A 26,184-nucleotide genomic window follows, 5' to 3' on the forward strand; every position below is an offset into this window, starting at 1 on the left:
ATCCTGGTATGCATGGCACTCCTCACCCCCAATCCTGTATGCATGGCACTCCTCACCCCCAATCCTGGTATGCATGGCACCCCTCATCCCCAATCCTAGCATGCATGGCACCCCTCATCCCCAATCCTGGCATGCATGGTGCCCCTCATCCTGGTATGAATGGTACCCCTCATCCCTATCCTGGTATACATGGTACTCCTCATCCCTATCCTGGAATGCATGGCCCCTCATCCGAATCCTGGTATGCATGGCCCCCCAGATCCCTATCCTAGTATGCATGGTACCCCTCAATCCTGGTATGCATGGTACCCCTCACCCCTCAATCCTGGTATGCATAGTACCCCTCATCCCCCAATCCTGGTATGCATGGCACCCCTCATCCCCCAATCCTGGTATGCATGGCACCCCTCATCCCCCAATCTTGGTATGCATGGCACCCCTTATCCCCCAATCCTGGTATGCATGGAACCTCTCATCCCCCAATCTTGGTATGTGTGGCCCCCTCATCCCCCAATCTTGGTATGTGTGGCCCCCTCATCCCCCAATCCTGGTATGCATGGCACCCCTCATTCCTATCCTGGTATGCATGGCATGCCTCATCCCTATCCTGGTATGCATGGCACTCCTCACCCCCAATCCTGCATGCATGGCACCCCTCACCTACAATCATGGTATGCATGGCACCCCTCATCCCCAATCCTGGCATGCATGGTACCCCTCACCCCTCAATCCTGGTATACATGGCACACCCCATCCCCTATCCTGGTATGCATGGCACCCCTCATCCCCCCAATCCTGGTATGCATGGTACCCCTCATCCCCAAATCCTGGTATGCATGGTACCCCCCTCATCCCTATCCTGGTATGCATGTTACCCCTCATCCCCCAATCCTGGTATGCATGGTACCCCTCATCCCCCAATCCTGGTATGCATGGCACCCCTCATCCCCTATCCTGGTATGCATGGCACCCCTCATCCCCCAATCCTGGTATGCATGGTACCCCTCATCCCCCAATCCTGGTATGCATGGTACCCCTCATCCCCCAATCCTGGTATGCATGGTTCCCCTCATCCCCCAATCCTGGTATGCATGGCCCTCCTCATCCCTCAATCCTGGTATGCATGGTACCCTCATCCCCCCAATCCTGGTATGCATGGTCCCCTCATCACTTAATCCTGGTATGTATGGTAGCCCTCATCCCCCAATCCTGGTATGTGTGGCCCCCTCATCCCCCAATCCTGGTATGCATGGTGCTCCTCTGCACACATACAAAAATAATGAACACTTATACTCACCTTTCTTCCCTGTGCTCCAGCTCTGCTGTGTCCTGTTCTGCCGGAGACCGGGGGAGGAGTGCGGCGCTGCAGCACTGCGCTGTTCGGCGCAATTTTGCTGAAGACACACTGCAAATGTATCTTCAGTAAAATGGCGCCGGATAGCGCTATGCGCTTGCGGCTATTCCGACGCCTTCACTCCACCCCCGGTCTCCGGCCAGAAGAGAGGCGCCGCGGCAACGCTCTTCCCGGTCAGGTAAGTATGGCGCTGGAGATCGCGGTATGCGTTCAGTGTCTACGCATACCGCGATCTCCGGCGCCATACACTCCTCTTACCTGTAACGACGGCTCCATGCGTTCTTCTGTCTGGAGCCAGACTGCATGTCACGCATGCGCAGTCTATCGAGGCTTCAGACAGAGGGACGCTCTATATATAGATAGATAGATAGATAGATAGATAGAGAGCGAGAGAAAGATATCGTAGGACTTTTTAGAAAATGTCTGTATTCCCAAAAATTATATGAAATAGGGGAAACCTATATGCAGGTTTTTAGCTTGTAAGGGTCATTACTATTACTGTCATGAAATGCTAAAAGTTCCTGTTCCTTTAATGAGTATTTATAAACTTGCAACTATATTTTTTAGGCTTGACGTATGGTGAGATAGCGGAGCCATATATCGTCCTAATGAATCTATATTCTTTAGTTAAATGTAAAAACATTAAAATTGGCCGTAGACATGAGAAAACTGTCAATGCTGCTCAAATTCTCCATAAACATTCATGCTCGGATTGGCTGATCACGCATAAGCGGCTGCCAGAAACCACTTAAAAAACCATTCTGTCCAATCCATCTATCTTTGATGGCACAGGTAAAGGCACCATTGGGCAGAAAACCTACACATGAGGATGGTGCGTAAAAAAGAAACAAAAAAATCCTCATATTTCTGGCCAGATGAAATATCGCTACCCTCGCTCAGTGAGCGAAACTAGTGAAACTAACAACATGTTAGAAAAGAGTTTGGCTACCTCTATTCTAATATTGGCACTTACAGCTCTGGGAATGAGAACGAGGTAGTGGTGTCATTTTATCCACTTGCTTATCCTATCGTTCTGTCTTAAAGGGGCTTCCATCGGGCTCATGGACAAGGAGGGATTGACCGCTTTGAGCTGGGCCTGTCTCAAAGGGCATCTTGCCGTTGTGAGGTTGTTGGTAGAAAATGGGGCTGCCACTGACCACGCTGATAAAAATGGGCGCACGCCATTGGATCTTGCAGCTTTTTATGGAGATGCTGATGTGGTAAGCACATATTTTTTGCTTCCTCTAACTTTAGGGATAAGGCATAGACTACATTGGAATGGCCATTCTTTGTCACATAGCATTAGTAAAGCAGGTCATTGCTCTGTATACAGGTGCAGTTCCTAGTGGACCATGGTGCGATGATTGAACATGTGGACTACAGCGGGATGCGCCCCCTCGACAGAGCGGTGGGCTGTAGAAACACTTCCGTCGTGGTGGCTCTCCTGAAGAAAGGCGCCAAAATAGGTATGGAGAAACGTAGTGACCTGCCACCCTCTCCCTGGTGGAAGCACAGCTGTCCAGATGTTAAGTTTCCCATTCTGTTTAATGTCACTATACGCAGGCTTGCATGTCCTTGTCCGCTTCTGCCACATATTGTGGATCTGTCTGGATTTGGTCCAAAGACCAGAACAGCGGCTATTAAGTAGAGCATGGATTGCATGTCGGCCAGCAGCGCCCCTGCCCCTATACAAGTCACAATTCAGTGATCGGCCAAGGAGAATAAGATCCCTTGTTATTTTCCGTCCCTGCGTGTTGTAATGTCCGTCACTGGTTAGCTGCGTCCCGCTCCGTCACTGCTGCTTGTATATTATCTGCTGCTCAGACATTAAGCTTCTGTGCTCGCTGCTTTCTCACTCCTGCGACATGGTTTGTTTTCTCTCCTCCGTCACGCCATCTGTTACTCCCTACGCTCCCTCACTCACTACCTTTGTCACAATTGCTTTTTGACACCATCCCATCCCTTCCCTTTATTCTCTCTGCTCCCCGTTTTTTTTTTTTTTTTTTAATGCTACACTTCTTTTGCCCGTTTTCTTCAACCTACCTCTCTTCTCTCTGCTATAATTCCCATGTCCTCGCCTATATCTCTCCACTCCTTCCAACCATGTCTTTCTTATGATTCTACATTGCTTCCCATCCCCTTTTCCCCCTCTTGTCTAACTCCTCATTTATCACTTTTCGCGTCGTATGTTTTATTCACAATTCTGCCCCTATTTGCTGCTTTAAGGCTGTCAGACCTTACCGAGCCGCCCAAAAGGTTAGAAGTTTGCTCACAGCTTTGCTCCGCATGCCTTACTAGATACGCACATTTACTAAGCACTCATTCACTGAAAGACTAATTAATCTTCCCATTAACCTCCTGACATAGCTGCAGCATCCAGTGCATCTAACATGTAGGCATTATGATATGGAAGCACATGAACCCCCTGGCGGATATTCATTTTGCATGTTGGTTTAGGTCCCTCTAGTGGCCATATTTTTGTCTCCTCTTGGCGAGATGACAGACTTACAGATACTTTAATTTGCAAATGGCAAAATCTGAGGACAGCAATGAGGTAGAGTTTAAAACACTGAATTCAACCATGTGTCACTTATCAAGCTGTGTGCTGCGCTTACAGTGAAGGTTTTATCACTAAGACATTATCATTGCTGTGACTAGCTGCTAGTCCAACTCCACCCCTTCCTGTGATAAGCACCTCACTGTCAGTAGACTATGTACATAGAGAGCCTGGTGTGGGTGGGGTTAGCTTTCTCCGTTCTGCTTTATGCTGCACCTAAGAAATTGTGATTGTGTCAGAACGGCTGCATCCAGTAAACTAAGTGATACATCAGTAGATTCAGGGTCTCTGCCTACATCATACTGCTTTCAGATGAGGTAGCAAAAACCTGCTGACAGATTCCCTTTAATGAGCCTTTACATATGACTTAGGACAAGAAGGCAAATGAGAAACTTCATTTGCAGACACTTGTTTCAGGATGCTTGCCCCTCCTTAGTGCAAAGCAGGAGATCTGATTTAGGTAGGTGAGAGGCCACTGACTGAGTGACTAAGGAGGAATGTTTCTCCTTGTGAAGAATGCCAAGCTGGCTTAAGGAGACTTACATGCCTTGCAATCCTCCTCTGGGAATTTAAATATGAGAAAGTCTCTTCAGAGAGAATGAGCTCTTGAACTTTAGCACCACCTATTGGATGTAGCAATCCTAAAAGTCAATATCAACCCATTAACGAGCCTGGCCACGTGACTTAGGATAAGAAGCCAAACCAGAAACTCCATTTGCAGACACATCTTTTAGGGTGTTTGCTTCTCATCAGTGCAAAGCAGGAGATCTGATTTGGCTGGATGAAAGGCCTCTGACTGGAAATCTAAGGGGGAATATTTCTCTTTGTGGAGAGTGCCAAGCCAACATGCCATGCAATGCTCCTCTGGAAATTTAAATATGCATTATAATCCCTGTCAAAATTGTTAAATACTCACTGGTGTCAAAATTGGATAGCTTTGGTACCTGTGGTGCATCATAAATATGATGTGAACATTTAATTACAGATGCATTGTGGATCACACCTAATCAGTCTGTGGCACCAGCCTTTATTTATATGGCTGGTTTTGGAGAGATTATTTGCGTTATAATTTTTCAATTATCCCATGATCGAAGAAAAATGAAACTCGAGAGTCATTTCCTCAAATACATCCGCCTACTTTTTCTTTTAGTTGCCGACATAATTTTTTTCGGCCTTTTCAGGGGGTGATCTTGGCATCGTCAAAATGCATCTTGTAAGGATAGAAATGTGTCATTGAGACTATTTATTTTACTCACTTATATAGCGCCATTAATTCCACAGCGCTTTACAGACATTATGGGCACTGTCCCCATTGGGGCTCACAATCTAAATTCTCTATCAGTATGTCTTTGAAATGTGTGAGGAAACCGGAGAACCCGGAGGAAACCCACCCAAACACTGGGAGAACATACAAAATCCTTGCAGATATTGTTCTTGGTATGGTCCAAAATTTCCTTTTTGCCTCTTCTAGTGGATGTTGTCCATTTCCTCTTTAAAGCTGACCATACGGATACAGCTATTTCTCTGAACGCCCCCCATGCGCATGGACGCTGGGCTCCTCCGAGCATGCATGTCTTCTCTGTGTAAGCTGCAGTCGGACACCTTGGGCAGCTGCTTATCTCCAGGGAGAATAAAAGGATCTGGAATTGAAACTTAAAAATACCCGTCCTGTTGAAACGTCCCCTATACACATTAGTTGGTCCATTAGTTGCGACAAATTAAATTCTGCCAACCTTACTGTTTTTGAGGGCCTTGAGGTTCTCTTGCCCCTTGCCTGTATGTTTAGGCCACTTAGCTCTTAATTATTCCCCAGGTCCCAGTGTTTTTATCTCTGTACCATTCTACATCTAGCCCTGGTCTCTCTTGTTTCACCTGGTCCTCTCTGTCTCCCATTTGTATGACTCCCAATGTTATATCTTCTTCTTCCTCTTAATTTTTCTCCCTCCCTTCTCCTGTTTGGTTCTTCCCTTGCATTGTATTAGTTTTTTTACCCATCATGCATCCTGTACACTACAGGTCCAGCCACCTGGGCCATGGCTACGTCCAAGCCAGACATCATGGTCATTCTGCTGAGTAAACTGATGGAAGAGGGAGACATGTTCTACAAGGTGAGAAGACCTGCTTGGGTTATGGAAGATGATTTGTGTAAGGTAAAGATTTTCAGCCACTGAAAAATGATCCTTGGTCTATAAAATCATTTGTGAGAGTCCGATGTGCATTTCCTCCATGATGTGTCCGCTGCCGACAAAGAGCTTTCTTCTTGCCAAGTGAGAAGGGTCATTGTCATCCAGCTATGGCTTACATAAAAGACGTGCAAGGTGTCTTTGATGCAACATTTATTTTACCAGTTGTCCCAAATACAGCGCCACACATGCCCAGGGTATCAAGGCGAAGAATAAACATAATTTGGCTAAAACAAGTTACTGGAGTTTGTAAGGCCTCATTCAGATGTCAATGATTGTTTTCGTACACCAAAAAAATGGTCTGAGTTTCATCTGTGTTTTTGATCCAATTTTCATCAGAGTTTGGTCACTTAGTCAGTTTTTTACCATAAGAATCTGTTTTTTCTTGTTTAAAAAAAAACAAAAAACCCCAAGATGAAGGTTTATGAAGCTTCTCCTATCAAACAGTGCATCAAGAACAGACAGCAAACAGATGGCATCTAAGTGCTGTCTAATTTTTTTTTACAGACCTATAGACTTGCATTGGCGAGTTGGATCCATAACTTGGATTAAAATCGGAAGGAATATCCACCACACTCTCAGAATCTATATGTTCAAGATACTTTATTGATTGGTGCACATCCAAAAATCATGAATCAGATGAAACAGGTTAACGACAAAAATAAAGGACTTTTCGACCCATTCTGAGAGTGCGGTGGATATTTATGCCTATACACCGGGACTACGACCCACTCCTCCAGCACTTCCATTTTATTTTGAGTACAGACCAATTATTAACTTGGATTAAAATCGGACATGTCTCTGTGATTTTGGTCACGCTGTCTGCAATAATACACGGACAAGTGAACAGCCTCATAGACTATAATAGGTGCAAGTTCTATCTGTGAAAAACTGATGTGTAAAAGAGCCCTGGAACCTAGCCATACAAATGGTGGTTGTGTCGCAGTAATTGCTGTAGGACATAACTGCATGCATTTTATAATAATTTCTACTACTTCCCAAATAATTACAGGTGACGCAAGGAAAACTACATGCCTCACACCTGCACTAGCCACAAAAACAAATGCAATGTTTGCCCTGCAGTAATTAGTAACACAATCGCCACATGTACAGGCACCCCAAGCCCAATAGTTCTTAGGATTTATCAGTGTAGATGAAGTAATTACATCAATAAGTCCTAAAACTATCACGATTGGTAAATTATTGGCCCATTTTTTGAAAACTTTCTGCCAACTCTCTCACAGAGCACTGCGAGGCAAATGGGAACCTTGCTGTCCCACAAATGGCGTTATTCTAAAGGAAATGTCCATCAAATTCTCCGTGCATGACTTTACAGACTGTCATACATGTATCAGTGGTTTGAAAATTCATCCCAGGTTAGGAAACCTTAAAGATAATTTGCCACCAGGTTTTTGCTGCCCCATAAAGGACGACCCTGATTCCAGCTTGTATCATTTTCTGGGCTGCTTCCTGTAGTTTTGATAAAATCGCTGTCTTTATCTATGCAGCTCTGCTAGTGTTCTCAGTGAGCTTCTGCTGTTTAGTCTTCGATATCCATAAGCTTTGGCTATCCCTGAGCCCATTCATTAATTAGTAGCTTTTTTAACTATTCAGTGTGTTCGCAAAAAGCATGGTGCATGCGCAGGGTAAGATAGAACTAATCACTGAGAGGACTAGCAGAGCTTCAGCAGATAAAACAGTGATTTTTTTCAAAAACAAAATAAGTGCTGTAAGTGACCCAGTGCTAGAATCACTGTGTACGTTCATATTTTATTCTTCAGTCAGATTGGGAAGTATAAACCTGCTGACAGATTCCCTTTAAGTCACAAAATTTAGAGTAGCAGAGGAGGCCTAGTGCCGAGGAAGAGGGCTAGAGGGCTTGAGTTGGTGAAGAGGGTAGTCTATGGTCACATTGCATTAGAGCCCTACGTTTGCATTGTATACTGGTAAAAATCAACTAATACAGCAAATTTATCCATAGGCTGTTACTCTGGCAGCAGTCTGCCACTGAACATTTTGGCGTCTGTCAGGCTGGTATTTGTAATATATATATACAGGTGCATCTCACTCAATTAGAATATCATCAAAAAGTTAATTTATTTCAGTTCTTCAATACAAAAAGTGAAACTCATATTATATAGAGTCATTACAAAAAAGAGTGATCTATTTCAAGTGTTTATTTCTGTTAATGTTGATGATTATGGCTTACAGCCAATGAAAACACAAAAGTCATTATCTCAGTAAATTAGAATACTTTATAACAACAGCTTGAAAAATGTTTTTAAAATCCAAAATACTTGGTCGAGGCTCCTTTTGCATCAATTACTGCATCAATGTGGCGTGGCATGGAGGCGATCAGCCCGTGGCACTGCTGAGGTGTTATGGAAGCCCAGGTTGCTTTGATAGCAGCCTTCAGCTCATCTGCATTGTTGGGTCTGGTGTCTCTCATCCTCCTCTTGACAATACCCCATATATTCTCTATGGGGTTATGGTCAGGCGAGTTTGCTGGCCAATCAAGCACAGTGATACTGTTGTTTATAAACCAGGTATTGGTACTTTTGGCAGTGTGGACAGGTGCCAAGTCCTGCTGGAGAATGAAATATCCATCTCCAAAAAGCTTGTCGGCAGAGGGAAGCATGAAGTGCTCTAAAATTTCCTTGTAGATGACTGCGCTGACTTTGATAACTAAAGAAGGCAAAGCGATGTGCATAGAGACTGGGATCACCACAAAATATAGTAACGTGATTTTATTAGACAAAAAAAATGAACAGGAACAATTTAAAAACATTTAAAAAGCAACACATGCTATAACAATTTCATTCCAACAGGTGAGTCCATAATGGGACAAAACACGCCTCCTCCAAAAACCACAGACCATACAATATAAATAGTGACCATCAAGATATAGCAAAGGCAGGTCATATAGAGTAGAAACAAGCCATGATGCAAAAAAAGTTTGCAAGCCATAGTCAAGGTCACATGAATATGGTGGAATAAAAAGCAAATGCAGCCAGGAGGAATACCTGAAATGAAGTAAGGTCAATAGGTGTGGAGGAGTTGGAGACCCCACGCGTATCGCCACCTCTAGTGTGGCTTCATCAGGGGAGGGAGACACAAAAGGAGGTTCACAATTCATCATTTATATACAAAGATACTACATATGTAATTAATTAAGTAGGGTTACCACATGCAGGGATGATGCATAGGGATGGCGTCATAGGAAGTGAGCAGCAGCCTAGAGGGTCTTGATCAAGACTTTGGTCTTGATAAAACACAGTGGACCTACACCAGCAGGTGACATGGCTCCCCAAACCATCACTGATTGGGAAACTTCACACTAGACCTCAAGCAGCTTGGATTGTGTGCCTTTCCACTCTTCCTCCAGACTCTGGGACCTTGATTTCCAAATGAAATGCAAAAGTTACTTTGCATTTACTTAGTGTGTCAATGACTGCCTTCTGGACATCTGTCAAGTCAGCCATCTTCCCCATGATTGTGGAGCCTACTGAAACAGACTAAGGGACCTTTTTAAACGCATTGGAAGCTTTTGCAGGTGTTTTTTGTTAATTATTCTAATTTACTAAGATAATGACTTATTTGTTTTCATTGGCTGTAAGCCTTAATCATCAACATTGACAGAAATAAACACTTGAAATAGTCCCTCTGTAATGACTCTATATAATATGAGTTTCACTTTTTGTATTGAAGAACTGAAATAAATAACTTTTTGATGATATTCTAATTTAGTGAGATGCACCTGTATATCTTTTTTCAATTATGATATTCTATGCTGGGGCATCAGGTAAAAAGTGTGTATCACGTGGTATACATTTTTTTAATGGGAGACTACAGGCAATGTTTGCCCCCTGTGTATGCCTTTACAGTACATATATCCTCCTGACATATACCTCCAACAGAAGGCTCTAATGCAATGTGAACAGAGCCCTAGAGATGATCCAATCTCTGGACATAAATGAGTTTGGGAACGATAGATATCTGGGCTCCATACAGGTAAGGTTACTAATAAAGAGGAGAGGCTGATGATAAAGCGATGAACAAAAGTTTTCCTGTTGGTAAGGAAGGACATAATGTTTGTGAGATCAAATCCCTTTACTCCCTCAGAAAGGGAAAGTAAAAGAAGCTGCACAGAGATACCAGTATGCCATGAAGAAGTTTCCTCGGGAAGGCTTTGGAGAAGATCTAAAGACTTTTCGAGAACTGAAGGTGTCTCTTTTACTCAACCTGTCCCGATGTCGTCGGAAGATGAATGTGAGTTATCCCTTCCTTAATAGCATGAATCGTCCTGATGTCTGTCTTGTATTCCATGCCGCATACAAAGCTCACTAAAAGTACTGAAGCTCCTCCATACACATTTGACTAATGTCAGCCAGTATTGACCGGTTTGGCTGGCAACCTAATGTGTATGAGGTTCCGGCCAACTGATTGTCGGGGAAGATATCAACTGGGAATGTCCAATTTCGGACAGCTGATCACATTTTCTCCCAGACATAAGCTGCCGGCTGAGATGTCTGGTGTTGGCTTTCTCATAGAGACCGCAGAAGTACTCAGCCAAATGAGTGCTCCTGTATATGGGAGAGCCGGCCAAGATGGCTGTTGAACAAACGATCTTCCGAAGCGCTGTTCGGCCAACAGTCTGCTAATATGTATGGTTGGTTTATTGTACTACACTAGTAGTTAATTTAAAGTTTGACTACAGATTGGCAGGAAAAACGCAGTTGTTTGATTAGTAAGGACAAAGAAGACCTTTTGATACTTTTCAGCATGGTCAGTGCATTGGCCGATAAAGATAAGTTTGTGGTGGTTGTGTAATTAGATTCTCCATTTCAGGAACAGAAGCTTTATACATGGTATTTGTAGGAACAGTGAATGGACATAGGTTACCGACAGCACAGAGAGAGCAAAGAAGTGCTCTTTACCTTTAATGTAATGATCAGTTAGCAATATTCAGTATATTTTCTGTTCTTGTGGGTCTCGTGTAGCTACAGATTCTTGTAGAAAAAAAATTATAGATTCCGCTAATTTACCTAGCTGTCCTTCACAGTACATCAACAACATACTGTATATACTCGATCATAAGCCGACCCGAGTATAAGCCAAGGCATCTAATTTTACCACAAAAAACTGAGAAAACTTATTGACTCGAGTATAAGCCGAGGGTGGGAAATGCAGCAGCTACTGGTAAATTTCCCCATCCTGGTAAGCATTGTCCACTCATCTCCAATCCTGGTATGCATGGCCCCATCATACCCAATCCTGGTATGCATGGCCCTATCATCCACAATCCTGGTATGCATGGCCCCATCATTCACAATCCTGGTATGCATGGTCCCATCATCCACAATCCTGGTATGCATGGCCCCATCATCCCCAATCCTAGTATGCATGGCCCCCTCATCCCCAATCCTGGTATGCATGACCCCCTCATCCCCAATCCTGGTATGCATGGCCCCCTCATCTCAAATCCTGGTATGCATGGCCCCCTCATCTCCAATCCTGGTATGCATGGCCCCCTCCTCTCCAATCCTGGTATGCATGGCCCCCTCATCTCCAATCCTGGTATGCATGGCCCCTTCATCTCCAATCCTGGTATGCATGGCCCCCTCATCTCCAATCCTGGTATGCATGGCCCCCTCATCTCCAATCCTGGTATGCATGGCCCCCTCATCTCCAATCCTGGTATGCATGGCCCCCTCATCTCCAATCCTGGTATGCATGGCCCCCTCATCTCCAATCCTGGTATGCATAGCCCCCTCATCCCCAATCTTGGTATGCATGGCCCCCTCATCCCCAATCTTGGTATGCATGGCCCCATCTCCACAATCCTGGTATGCATGGCCCCCTCATCCCCAATCCTGGTATGCATGCCCCCCTCATCCCCAATCCTGGTATGCATGGCCCCCCTCATCCCCAATCCTGGTATGCATGGCCCCCTCATCCCCAATCCTGGTATGCATGGCCCCCTCATCCCCAATCCTGGTATGCATGCCCCCCTCATCCCCAATCCTGGTATGCATGGCCCCTTCATCTCCAATCCTGGTATGCATGGCCCCATCACCCATAATCCTGGTATGCAAGGCCCCATCATCCACAATCCTGGTATGCATGGCCCCATCATCCCCAATCCTGGTATGCATGGCCGCATCATCCCCAATCCTGGTATGCATGGCCGCATCATCCCCAATCCTGGTATGCATGGCCCCATCATCCCCAATCCTGGTATGCATGGCCCCATCATCCACAATCCTGGTATGCATGGCCCCATCATCCACAATCCTGGTATGCATGGCCCCATCATCCACAATCCTGGTATGCATGGCCCCCTCATCCCCAATCCTGGTATGCATGGCCCCTCATCCCCAATCCTGGTATGCATGGCCCCCTCATCCCCAATCCTGGTATGCATGGCCCCCTCATCCCCAATCCTGGTATGCATGGCCCCATCATCTACAATTCTGGTATGCATGGCCTCATCCACAATCCTGGTATGCATGGCCCCATCATCCACAATCCTGGTATGCATGGCTCCATCATCCCCAATCCTGGTATGCATGGCCCCCTCATCCCCAATCCTGGTATGCATGGCCCCCTCATCCCCAATCCTGGTATGCATGGCCCCCTCATACCCAATCCCTGGTATGCATGGCCCCCTCATCTCCAATCCTGGTATGCATGGCCCCTCATCCCCAATCCTGGTATGCATAGCCCCCTCATCCCCAATCCTGGTATGCATGGCCCCCTCATCCCCAATCCTGGTATGCATGGCCCCCTCATCTCCAATCCTGGTATGCATGGCCTCCTCATCCCCAATCCTGGTATGCATGGCCTCCTCATCCCCAATCCTGGTATGCATGGCCCCCTCATCCCCAATCCTGGTATACATGGCCCCCCATCACTGCACACATGAAAAAAAATAAACAATGCTACTCACCTTCCCTCCCTCTGCTCCAGCGCTGCGTCCTGTCTGACAGCAGCTCACTGTCATGCGCCCTCAGAAGCCGGGGTGAGCTGCGGGATATTCACTCCTCTCCACTCCGGGACTATGGGCGTAGAGAGGAGTGAGTAGTCATTTTCTTTAATAGCGTGCAGTGTCAGCAGGTGCCCGCTACTAAAGAAAATGAATATTCACTCTTCTCCACACCCATGGGAGTGGAGAAGAGTGAATATTCATTCTCTCTAATAGCGGGCACTGAGGATCTGCGGCCGTTTCTGACAGTGTGCGCTTTTAAATAAAATGAATATTCACTCTTCTCCACTCCCATGGGCGTGAAGAAGAGTGAATATTAATTTCCTTTAGCAGCGGGCACACGTGGTAGCTGCAGCAGCCGGCTACTGCTTGTGCCCGCTCCTCCGCCGCAACCCCCCCCCCCCACCACCACAGCCGGTATATACTGTGTGTGTGTATGTGTTATATAATATAATATAATATATATTTATTATATAATATATATATATATATAATATATATTTATTATATAATATATATATATATAATATATATTTATTATATAATATATATATATATAATATATATATATATATATATATATATATATATATATATATATATATATATATGAATATACCCAAGTATTTGCCGAGGGGGGCTTTTTCTGCATAAAAAATGTGCTGAAAAAGTATATATGGTATAATGCTTTACTGAGATATTATGCTGCATCAAAGTTAGTTGTCTACCATAAGGAGTCTTAAAAACAAAAATTAAAACATGTTTAATATATGGTTAATTTAGTCTGTTTCTCTGTATTAGTTTCCTCTGCCCTCTCTGTGATTGTTTCTACAGTTATTTTATGTCTTGTTGTTCAGATTATTAGAAGTTCATTTTACCTTTGTTTTCCTTTGCTTCTCTTTCATATTTCCTCATGTGCACATTTTTTTGTTCTCATCTGTATCTTTATGGAAAGACTTTGCTCTCATAACCTGTTTGATGTTGCAGGACTTTGGAATGGCAGAGGAATTTGCCACCAAAGCTCTGGAATTGAAACCAAAGTCATATGAGGCATACTACGCTCGAGCCAGAGCCAAACGGAGTAGCAGGTAAGACCCAAACTGGATCCACACCAAGCACATCTGACTTTGATGACCTGTACATTTGGTTCTTCTTGGGTTTTAGTGTAATTATAATAGTTTTTATCTTCACATTTATCTTAGACAATTTACAGCTGCTTTGGAAGACCTGAATGAAGCAATCCAGCTCTGCCCTAACAATCGAGAAATCCAGCGGCTTCTTATGCGAGTGGAAGAGGAATGCAGGCAAGTGCAGCAAGAAGAGGAGGTCCAGGAGCTTCAAGATGAGCCGGAACCAGAAGTACAAAATGATGACATTGACTCTACACAGGAAGACCTCTACGAGGAAGAGTACCTGGAACAGGACTTAGACAGTGTTCCTGTAGGCTTACAGAGTGATGGAAGACAATGTCAGGGCCTTCCAGGCATGCAGAGTCCCCCTCAGTCTCCGGCACATCGGGATTCTGCCTATATGTCAGGCTCACATCAAGTATTTGACTTCAGATCAAACAGCTCTGTTGGTTCTCCCACACGGCAAGGCTATCAGTCCACATCTCCATCACTTTCTCCAACACACCAGAACTCGCACTATCGCCCTAGTCCTCCCCAAACATCCCCTGCACATCAGAGTTCTTCCTACCGCTTTAGTCCACCTCCTGTAGGAGGTCAGATCATGGATTATCCTAGCCCACCACCTTCACCTTTACGGAGGGCCCCTCAGTATAGAGCTAGCCCTCCTAGTGAAACTATTGGTATGTATAGACAACAATCTGGTTCTCCAGTTAGGTATCAGCAAGAGCCATGTGTAAGTCAGCACCCTGGAAGACCAAAGTCTCCACTGTCCAAGATATCTCAGAGGTCTTTCCAAATGTCACAGCTTCCCACTGCAGTTCCACAACCTGCACACAGATTGCAGCCAGCTAAGGCACAAATTGTACGTAGCAACCAACCAAGTTCTGCAGTGCACTCTAGTGCAGTAATGCCCGGAGGTACATATGGACAGGTGGCACATGGTATGGCAAGTAAATATCAAACATCTTCTGGAGAGATGAGTCAAAGCCGATTAGTATATCAAGCATCTCTTGGTGGTCTTATAGCTGATGGACGTCCAATGCAGCATGTGCAGGCTAGTTTGAGTGCCGGAGCAATTTGCCAGCATGGTGGTATTGCCATGGAAGACATACCCCAGCGCCCAACTTCAGCCTATCGAGGTGGCATGAGATATAACCAGACTCCTCAAATTGGGCGCAGTCAGTCTGCCTCTTATTATCCGGTATGTCACACTAAGCTGGATCTCGAGCGCCAGTCCAGCCAACTAGGTTCTCCAGATGTTTCTCATCTTATACGAAGGCCCGTGAGTATTAACCCTGGGGAAATCAAGTCACATCCACCTACTCCAAGGCCACTGTTACACTCGCAAAGTGTAGGACTTCGTTTTTCTCCATCTAGTAACAGTATTTCGTCCTCTTCCAGCCTCTCTGCTACTTTCCGACCATCTGCATCTATACAACAGATGGAGATCCCACTTAAGCCAGCTTATGAGAGACTCTGTGATGAGCTGTCTCCTGTGTCCCCACCCCAAGGAAGTTACCCCAGTGAACCAACACGCTCTAGGACCACCCCGTTCATGGGTATAATTGACAAGACAGCACGGACTCAACAGTATCCCCACCACCATCAGCAGAGTCGGACATGGGCTGTCTCCTCTGTTGACACTGTTCTTAGTCCCACATCTCCTGGCATCTTGCCCCAACAAGAATCCTTCAGTCCCCCTTCCTCTATCAGCAACATCGCCTTTTATAACAAAACCAACAATGCACAGAATGGGCACCTGCTTGAAGATGACTACTATGGTCCGCACGGTGTGCTTGCTAATGGCTCTCGAGGGGACATATTGGAGAGGGTCACACAGGCCTCCTCCTACCCTGATGTCAAGGTGGCCAGAACACTGCCTGTTGCACAGGCTTACCAGGACAACCTGTACAGGCAGTTGTCTCGGGACTCTCGGCAGGGCCAGACTTCGCCCATCAAACCAAAGAGACCCTTTGTGGAGTCGAACGTGTAGGACAATATACTTTCCCTCCCCTGCTCCCTTCTTTTCCGATACAACTCTTTTCCTTCACTGTACGAATACCTCCCTAAAATCCTGGTAATTGAGCAACTCTTCTTAAGACTCCTCTCCCGGTCCCTATACTTTAGTGTTCTGCTCTGACCTATCCCATTGGGTAGAGCTGGTCTTTTAGTACTTTAGGTTGTGCTATGAACACTTTGGGTCCCCAGACTACGTTTATGGACACTTTGTCTGCTATCTCAACTGCCCAATTTAATTTGGGTTTTTATATTTCGATTTTGAGTAATTGCACTTAGGTCACTAGGATATTCTTCCAGCCCCGGGCCCCTGCTTAGTTGGAGTGAAATGGTGTTCTCTCCATGTGTTAACCCTTCAGCAGGCGATGTGCTTGAGGCTTGCTTAATACCCTGCATGTGGGAACAGGGAAACACAAATCTAAGGCCACTTGCAGCACAATAAGGATCTGGAAACCTGGTAAACAAAGGGCTCTATACATTTCCGCATTGTAACATTAAACATACATGTAATTACCCCATAACAGACTTTTAACTATATGTGTACATGTAGTGTGATTTTTCTTTTTTTTTCTTTTAATAATGTTTTTACTCAGTTCGGATCTTGTTTTACAAACCCCAGTGTTTCAAATTGGCATCAGAAATTAAGACAAACTTAACCTCTCCAAATAGGTTTCTGGTGACAGATCCAGTCGAGATTGAGCAAATTATGTGGACCAGTCAGATGCCCACTTTATAGCTGTTTCTGAGGTCGTACATGCTAGATAGAGAAGATGTAGAGCATCTTCCTCTAAAATCAACTCCAACAGGGAAGAGGGGGGTACAACTTTACTTTTCTACATCACTTGCCTGGAATTTCTGGTTCAAGTCTTGGGTCACATTTAGTGATGACCATAACATGACTGCTAACATTAATGCTCTAGAGTTCAGGTGCACCAACCTACATAGAAGTTTATAGCAATCTAAGTTTGGTTCACAGGTGGTGCCAGTCTTTGGATACTAAATGTGACTTAACGCCCCCATACACATTAGATAAAAGTTGACCAAACCTACCGATTTTCGACAGGATCTGATGTGTATGAGTGAATTTCAACAGCCAGTTTGTTTTCAAGGTAGAGAAGCTGCTGCCATAGCTATCTGGCAGTGGCTTTCTCTTCTCTCCCTGTTGAAAACACATGAGCGCTGAGCTGAGCCAAGTCCTCATGTGTATGGGACAGTCAGGAGAGATAGTTGTCCAATGTGTTTATTCTCCCAGCTTTAAACTTATGGGTAAAGTCCCCGTCACACTAAGCGAGATCGCTGCTGAGTCACAAGGTTTGTGACGCAACAGCAACCTCAGCAGCGATCTCGCTATGTTTGACACTTAGCAGCGACTAGGCCCCTGCTGTGAGATCGCTGGTCATGTCAGAATGGTCTGGACATTTCTTTGATCGTTGAGGTCCCGCTGGGTAGCATGCATCGATGTGTTTGACACCTTACCAACGACCTTGTTGACGACTCAGACACAGAAACACATAGGCGTGCATCGTTATACAGGTCGTTAAGGGTCGCTGCATCGTTGCTGCGTCGTTGGGAAGATCTGACTGTTTGACATCTCACCAGCGACCACATAGCGACGCAGCAACGATCCCTGCCAGGTCGTATTGTTGTCGGGATCGCTGTAGCGTCGCTTAGTGTGACGGGGCCTTTAGTGCACAAATCACTTATCCACTGCACATTTTCTGCCGAAATGGTGCAATTTGGTTGCTGAAATGATGCAGATTTGCATTGTTATGGTGAAATCCTAAGTGATAATTCACAGAATAAATTGACAGGTCAGTTTACGCTCTGGTTTATTTCCAAAGCTTATGGGTTATATTTTCATCCCGAAAATCGGCCCTTAGCTTGGCAAAAATCACAGCTGAGCAGTGAAAAATTATCTACTGATACATGATCGGCTCAATCACGAAATGTAATTTGTCATAACCACGCAATGTCAATTAGAAATAAATTGCATAAATAATTTGTAAAACTCTTACACCAGAGACAAGGGGCTGCTGCAGCATGCTGATGGGTAGTGGAAGCTCCTTTCCTTCTGTCTACTTATAGACCTTGACTGAATCAGGCCTTTGAAAGAAATGGGTTTGTGACTCAAGATCCTGGACTTCTCCAGCAGCATGGTGTCCTAGGACACGTACACATGGCCTAGACGGACAGACGGAGTGGATAGTAGAAGTGATAACTTAGACGAATGAGACATATTCCGCCCAGACTTGATGCATAAACAGGTGATGAAAGAGCCACATGCAGCCATCTTCATGCTGTAGATACAGCTACAACCCCATCATGGTTTTCTGCTTGCAAACACCAATGTTCTCAGGTGTCTGGTTACCTTTCCACAGACAGCGGCAGGTTCTCCGTTCTTGATTGCCTGTAATAAGAGGCTCAACAAGAAGGGCTCATGTGTTCCAGGGCATCTTTACTGCAGGGCCGCATCACAATGACGCTTTCTACAAGAAGAAAGATCTAATAATAAAAACACTTCAATTGTCCGACTCTATGATACAAGTCTAATTGTCACACTCCATGCATAAATTGTGGGGAGGGAAACCCCAGATGACATTCAGCAAAAGGAAATAACCTGTCATTTAATTGTATGTAGGAAAAAAGGGGAATGCACCAAATAATTATTATAAGGATTCCTAATTTATCTTCTCCCCAAAACATCAAAGTAGCAGATGTCAATAATTGGTAATAATTTTTTAAACTTCCACAAATATTGGCTTTTTCCTGCACTTTTGCAGATGATAGTCTTCCGAAAGTAAAGACCGCCTTATTGGTTGTCACTTTGAGGCCGGGGTCACAGGAGCGTACATTCTCTCATCCAAAAGAATGGGATTGATTATATTAATGACATTCTGATCAAACTCTGGTCAGCGTTTCAGCATATTGTGATCCAGATGAGAGAATCAGAACACACTGAGGAGAAGATGGAGACCAAAATTTTTCCATCTTCTCCATTGTGTGAGTCTGCGGAAATCGGACTGCACTTTGATTTCCACCCATAGACTTAAGTGAGTGCGTGACATCAGATTTGCGCTGCCAATCAAAGCATGCTGTAATTCTTTAATCATGCCGAATCGGTATGAGGAAAAAAAAAGCTGATCTGCACTGCCCCAGAGTATAACATTTGGTCCGAGTGCTATCCGATAAAACATCCAATAGCACTCGTCCGATGTGCACGCTCATGTGAGTGAGCCCTGACAGTAACTTAGCTTTACTAATATATGCAATACAGGCTTTGTCCTATGAAGATAACCCCTTCATATGCTCTAGTCAGGCATAAAGAGATAATACGGGTACCTGGCTTAGCACCCCTGTATGTGGGCTGGAGTGGCTGCACTTCAGGGTACATTCAGTGTTATATGGCAAACACTTGTCGGGCAGCAACTTTCCTGGCAAAATTTGCTGACTAAACTCAATATATATTTTTTTAATTAGCATGGTCTCAGGCAGGGATTAAAATTGATTGTTCTGCTTGCAAGGCATTAATAGAAGTTTTATTTAGGCAAAACGGTTGCAAATTTGTCATTGTCTTTAAATTAGCTGAATTTGGGGGCTATAATGAATACACTTGTATCTGATTCCCAATTAGAATGGGAATGTAACCAACTACACTCAGGGCATGTTGTAGAGCTGAAAATGCATACATTTATAGATCACGCAATGTTCCCTGGGAAAAAAGGTATGCAAATTAGCTCTCCTTCAAAAGGGAGAAAGCTGGTTCTCTAGGGCCACCTATAGGAAGGTGCTACTGTATAAGTCCAGACTTTCACAATCCTTGCCACATGGTTTAGGTTTTTCTTTTAATCCGTTTTATCAAAAAGGAAGTGACCCCTAAAAATTAGCTGTTTTGGAATTCTCACCCCTTTTCCATTATAGGAAATAGCACAGGTTGGCTCGGTGAGGGGACTTTGACACGGGTCTAGGGGTACTGTTTTTCCCTTGTGGAGACAGGATTTTGTCTTATTGTTTTAGGGTACGTTGATCCAAATTTTCCACTGCGGATTTTGCCTTGAATCCAAGTTAAATCCACACGAAAATCTGTGTGTTATATGCTATGTCCAGATCTTTGCAAAAGAGTGAAATCCGCCGTAAAAATTTGCATCATAAATTGACTTGCGCAGATTTATAATTCACATAAGTGGTAAATTTCTGCTGTAGTTTTTTTTATTTTTTTTATTTCTGCAGCGTGTGGATGAGATTTCATAAAATGTTATCTATTTTGCTGCAGCTGTAATACGTTGTAGACTTTCCAACCGCAAATCTGGATGAAAAAAACTAAAGTGTATCCACCATGTATCAACAGAACCTAGTGTTAGCAGTAGAAATGACCAAATCAATTCCTAAGAACCCTTGTCTAGCAGCCATGTAAGTAGTCCATGTCGGCCGGATGGACGGGAGCCCAGCATACCGCCTCTGATTTGCCAAAATCTGGTAGACTTGGCGCTACATCATGCTGCAACGTTGACTTGGTACCGGGCTTACAAACTGGAAAAAGTGCCGATCATTCCAGCAGGTAGGAGATGGTGTGCAAGGGTCCTGTACCGGTCATGGACAACGGATGTGGACCACTTATCTGTAAAGATAAAACAATATTTGGTGCCTTCCCTGATGCATACAATTCTAGGCAGTGAATTGGTGACCATACAATAACTTGCTATTCTCTATAGGTCGGAGGAAGGTATTGTGAGTGCAGCTGACAGCAATACACGCAGTAACCACCATGTGAGAACATGTCTGCACTTTTGGGCATTCTAGGCCCTTATAGTAGATGAAGCCCTCAGAGTTCACAGTTCAGGGATTTTCATGGTTGTGGCAGGGTCCTTTTTTTTTTTTTTTTTTTTTTTTGTAATTCCCTGAATATTTTACTCTAGTCAGAACTTATTGCTTGTGAGAGTGGGCATGATTTACTTGAAGTAGAATGAGGTGCCTTCACTGTAGGCACATGGCACTCCACACAAGGTCCATAACACATTGGTTTTACTCCTAGTTATTTTTCGACTTCTCCCAGGCTATGGCATCCCCAACGCTCCACCCCTTGCTCTTCCTCTCTGCACACCCCTCTTGCCTTCTCCTCCATGCTGCGGCTGTATTGCACACATCAGAAAAACTGAAGGAACCTTGTGAGGGGTGTGGGGCGTCCTTCCCACGGCCTTCTCAACCCCAAGTCAGAAGGACTCTTCTCTGTACAGTGTATTTATTTATTCAATGCATGGTCCGTTCTCTTTATCAATATACGGAACAAAACCATTGTTTAATATATATGTATAGAAAATACATATATGTATATACATATATATATTGTGCGGTGCTCAGGTCAAGGGGTTATTTGCATTTTTTTAAAGATTTTTCTTCCTTTAAACATTTTGTTTCTTTTGTCTGTTTTCTTTTTTGTTTCTTTTATGCAGTAACCCCCTTTTCTCTCCCAGACTCCGGGGGGGGGGGGGGGGGGAGCGCTGATTTGAGCACTGAACTTGTAAATATGAATAAAATGGGGAAAAAGTGAAGAAAAAAAAAGACAAAAAAACATTTCTGTTATGTTTTATTTCTGTTCATTTGTTGATTAACCCTCCTTTGCTTCCAGAATGTACGGCAATGAGGCGAAGAGCGGCCACTGATGGCAAAGGAGGTGGGAGGTGCACTCAAGGTGCTGGGTATTAAAATACCCGCTTCATCCTCCATTCAACACTCCTGGATTTTATTTTTTATTTTATTTTTTGGTTTTCTCAGTTACACTGTATTTGCTTGCTCTGTTTTTTCTTGTCTGTACATGTGAGATGTGAGATAGATGTGAAAAGTCTTTCTTCCCCTCCCCCCTTTAAAATTCACCTTCTCTATACAGACTTTAATTGTAAATTTAACAAGAAAACTGTATGAGACAAAGAGAAAATGTACTTATTTATAAATGGTTAATTACACTTGAAAACAAACTACTATCTGCGTGTCGTGATTGTCAGAAAACGTTGAATACCTGGTGCCACTTCTCGTGGTGGCCACTTTCTTCAGGGTCTCAAATACTTGTAAGGAGACTTGAGCAAACCTTTAAGCCTCTTTCACTGTGAAGAGTCTGTAATATGGACCCGCAGTACTGACGAATTACTGATGAAATTGGACTTGACTGATCAATAATGCAGCTAGATTGTGTTCTAGGTGAGAAACTGAACTACAAAGGAGTTCTACAAAAATAGATGAAGTATGAACGACATACTGACTGACTAACATAGACGCATCCATATGTGATCTGTATTTGATCCTCTTCCATGTTCTTTACTACTTTCATCCCCACATTAAAAGGGTTGTCAACTTTCAGGAAAGTGAGCCCCTAACTTAGTAAACTACATAAAATAATAAATTAAGCGGGTACTCGCCCTCCATAGGTGCAGCGCCGCTTGGTGCACTGATCTCAGTGACGCGTGCTTTCAACCTCGATACTGCTGCTGAGCTCAGTGATTAGCTACTTTCCTGAAAGTGGAAAACCCCTTTAAATGCTGCGGTTTTAGAATTAGAGTTTCCTCCTTATTATGGACAGGTAAAAAATAGATGGAATACAAATTAATATGCTTGTATAAAAGTCTCTGTGTGGGCTCTTCACATGTTACCGTATGACCTTATATCCAGTACCTTGTTCCCAGCGCTCAGTGAGCAGAGAAGAGATAACCCAAAGATATCCTTAGGCTGCATTCACACATCCGTTTTTCTCATTAGTTTTTAAAATTAAGAGCACACTGACCCACCGAGTTAAATTGGAGAATTACCAATTGCGTTTTCTTAACAGATCAGCGAATGTGTTCCATTAATTTCGGAGCAAGTCCTATTGTGACCCGTTTTTGCATGTCAGACTCAAGTCTATGGGGATCCATCAAAAATGGATGAAAAACAGAAAACATGGCCAGACAGTTCACCGCCTTCAATTTTTTAAACACTGATGAAAAAAAATGGATGCAAAATAAAATGACACATTGGAGGGAAAAAAAAAGTCAGTTTTTGATGGATGTAAAACAAAGTGATTTGTGAATGGGGCTTTTGTTGTATTCCAGGTAACTGTTTTTAACAAAGTTTAAAGGGAATCTGTCACCAGGTTTTTGCCACCTAATCTGAGAGCAGAATAATGTAGAGACGCTAAAGTCCAGCACTATATCACTTACTGGGGGCTGCTTCCTGCAGTTTTGGTAAAATCAGTGTTTTATTAGCAGATTAGCCCTAGAGGACTAGCAAACCTGCTGCCATGTAGTCTAACACCGCCCCCACCACTGATCGGTTGCTTTCTGCCTATTCACACTTGTGGGGGGGGGGGTGGTATACAGAGTTCATAATTCGGAAAGCTGGTAGACCTGCAGCAGAGAAAACAGATTTTATCAAAACTACAACAAGCAGGCAAGAAAGTGACACATCGCTGGAATCAGGGTCTCTGTCTCTACATTATTATGTTCTCAGATGAGTTTGCAAAAACCTGGTGACAAATTCTCTTTAAATAGAAAAATCTCAAGAAATTTTCAGAAATAACTGCTTCAAACAACCGATCGATAAGAGTTTGCTGCAGAATGTGGAGGAGATTATATACAGATAATGGGTATGTAACATCTGAACAGTATCTGGTACATTTAGAAAACATGTCTTGTAAGGCAGAGTCGTGTCTTCTCATGACAAAAAAAAAAAAATGATTTCAGTGGTTACATTGAGTTTAACCCCTCAACAGGGCCTTCAAGTCGCAGGCAGTTTTGCATGGATCCTAAGGGTATGTGAACACGTTGAGCAATTGCAGCAGAATTTTCCGCACCACGAACAACAGTGGTGACAGGTTGAAGCATTTTTATGTGCGTTTTTTATGTAGTTTTACTTGTTTTTTTTCCCCTATTCATTTGAATGGGTTAAAAAAGCTACAAGCTGAAAGAATTGATATGCTGCAGATTTGAAAAAAAAATGCATTTAGGCCCCCTTCACAGGTACGTGTCTCCGGTACGTATGGCATCTATCGTCACACGTACCGGTGACACATGTCCATACGTACCCATCATAACTTATGGGACTGCTCACATGTGTGACCCACACATAGACATGTCTGTTTTTTACCAGCAGAACGGAGGACAAGGGCCAATAAAAGTCTATGGGTCCGTGTAAACACGTAAAGCACACGGATGACATACCGGAATAGAATATATTCAAGAAATTACTGATTTTTATGTGTTAAAGGTGTGCAAAGACAATAGAAATAGAGATAGATATCTGTCAGGGATATCATTTTACAACCCCACAACACATTATACAATGGCACACTTGAGTGCCTGGCATGTGGAGTCTTATTAACCAAATAAATGAATGAAAAAAAAAATTGTGGGGTCCCCCAATGTTTTGTAATCGGCAAAGATAAAGCAGATAGCTGATATTATCATGCTGGGAAGGCCCCTGGTTATTAGGCCCTTCCCAGACTGAAAATACCAGCCCAGAGCCGCCCCAGAAGTGGAGTATCACGAGGCGTGCTAATACAGTATATCTTATCTATTATCTTTGCACATCTTCAACACTCAAAAATCAGAAATTTCTATTCTGCATTTTACTCCGGTATGTGGTACACGGGTGGTACACATGGATGACACACTGATGGTAAAAGCGGACGGTCTCAGGCATATGGGTGGCCATAGGCTGTGTGCCACGATGAGTTTTTGACTCTGCGTATTTACTTAATCAAAAACGCAGCATCTTACAGTTACAGCAAAGTGGATGAGATTCATAGAAAGCTTATGCCAAAACCAGGAGTGGGTGATAAATACAGAAATGGTGACGTGTTTCTATTATACTTTTCCTCTGATTGCTCCACTCCTGGTTTTCGCTTACAAATACTGATGTAAAATACTGATCGTGTGCACATGGCCTAATGGTTAAAATCTGCAAGGAAATAATTAACAGCATATGCATGAGATTTGAGAAGCCTCATTCAATTTGCTAGTACTTTAAAATGCAGCATTTGTTACCCTTAAAAAACACGCAGGAAAAAAATGCAGCGTGTGAGCGGGCCCCGAATTGGTAAGAATGGATCTACTAATTCTGCCTTCAAAATAGTAAATATGAAATATTACTATCTTAAAATTAATGAATACATTGTTTCATACATGTTTTTTCATAGTTTCTGTTGATTTCGGAAAGTTTAGAAATTTTAATCATATTAAAAAAACTTCTATCAATTTATTTACATCAGAAAATAGTTTTTGTGGAAAGAGTTGGAGGTTGGAATTACCAACTCCTCAGCTCTGCTCCAGTGTGCGGCCTGATCATTTCCAAATCTAGGATTGGATCCCAAAAGAAGCCAGATCTGTTGTGATCCAGTGTAAAAGTAACATACCTTTATAAATGAAATGTTTCTATTCTGTAGGCGTTAAATTAAGCAGCCGTTACTTTTTTTCTTTCAGATTTACAGTAACAATTCTATGTTGGTCGCTCAATACATTACCGTACTTTTACACTTAGGCAGATCTCACACAGTCACAACATGGACGGTTACACATGTTTTTATATTGTAATGGGGTTTTATGTTTGTTTGTTTTTGCCAAAAAGGTTGTGCATATACAAAATTGTATTACTTTTTTCTCTAACACTTTTGCCAAAAGAAAACTAAAAAAAAGTTACAAATTAACAAAAACACGGAAAAATATAAAAATCCATAATAGATTTTTTTGTTAATCTAGCACTTATATTCTCTTTAAAAGGTGCCTGATAAGGTCTCAGACTGTTGGTGCTCCAGAGTTGCTCTTCGGGGGGGGGGGGGGGGGGCACTGGGGTATATGGCTGTCCGCCAAACAATGGCATCATCAACTGCTATTGTGTATGGCCAACTTTCCTTCCTGTGCACATTTTCACTCGGGTGTCACACAATTCCTGTACGCGTGGAAAATAAATGTGAATAACCTGGCCAGCCTCCATAGTGA

At 43.5% G+C, this 26,184-nt stretch overlaps 1 protein-coding gene across 9 annotated transcripts in view; it reads left to right on the forward strand.

The window, feature by feature from the left end:
- The window catches only part of TANC2 (tetratricopeptide repeat, ankyrin repeat and coiled-coil containing 2), a 483,567-nt gene extending 461,373 nt beyond the window's left edge, over positions 1-22,194 (forward strand). For 8 of the 9 annotated variants that reach the window (XM_073683149.1, XM_073683148.1, XM_073683154.1 and 5 more), the window contains 7 exons: positions 2,399-2,574; positions 2,688-2,820; positions 3,581-3,610; positions 5,928-6,019; positions 10,217-10,363; positions 14,067-14,167; positions 14,282-22,194. In XM_073683149.1, the coding sequence (XP_073539250.1) occupies positions 2,399-2,574; positions 2,688-2,820; positions 3,581-3,610; positions 5,928-6,019; positions 10,217-10,363; positions 14,067-14,167; positions 14,282-16,202 (2,600 nt within the window). In that variant the 3' untranslated portion in view covers positions 16,203-22,194. The remainder of the gene's footprint in view (positions 1-2,398; positions 2,575-2,687; positions 2,821-3,580; positions 3,611-5,927; positions 6,020-10,216; positions 10,364-14,066; positions 14,168-14,281) is intronic. The other variant, XM_073683153.1, reaches the window with a different exon arrangement.
- The last annotated feature ends 3,990 nt before the right edge of the window (positions 22,195-26,184 follow it).

The sequence above is a fragment of the Phyllobates terribilis genome, unplaced genomic scaffold (genome assembly GCF_046119375.1).
Source record: "Phyllobates terribilis strain yellow unplaced genomic scaffold, ASM4611937v1 Scaffold_5__5_contigs__length_657084704, whole genome shotgun sequence".
NCBI lineage: Eukaryota > Metazoa > Chordata > Amphibia > Anura > Dendrobatidae > Phyllobates > Phyllobates terribilis.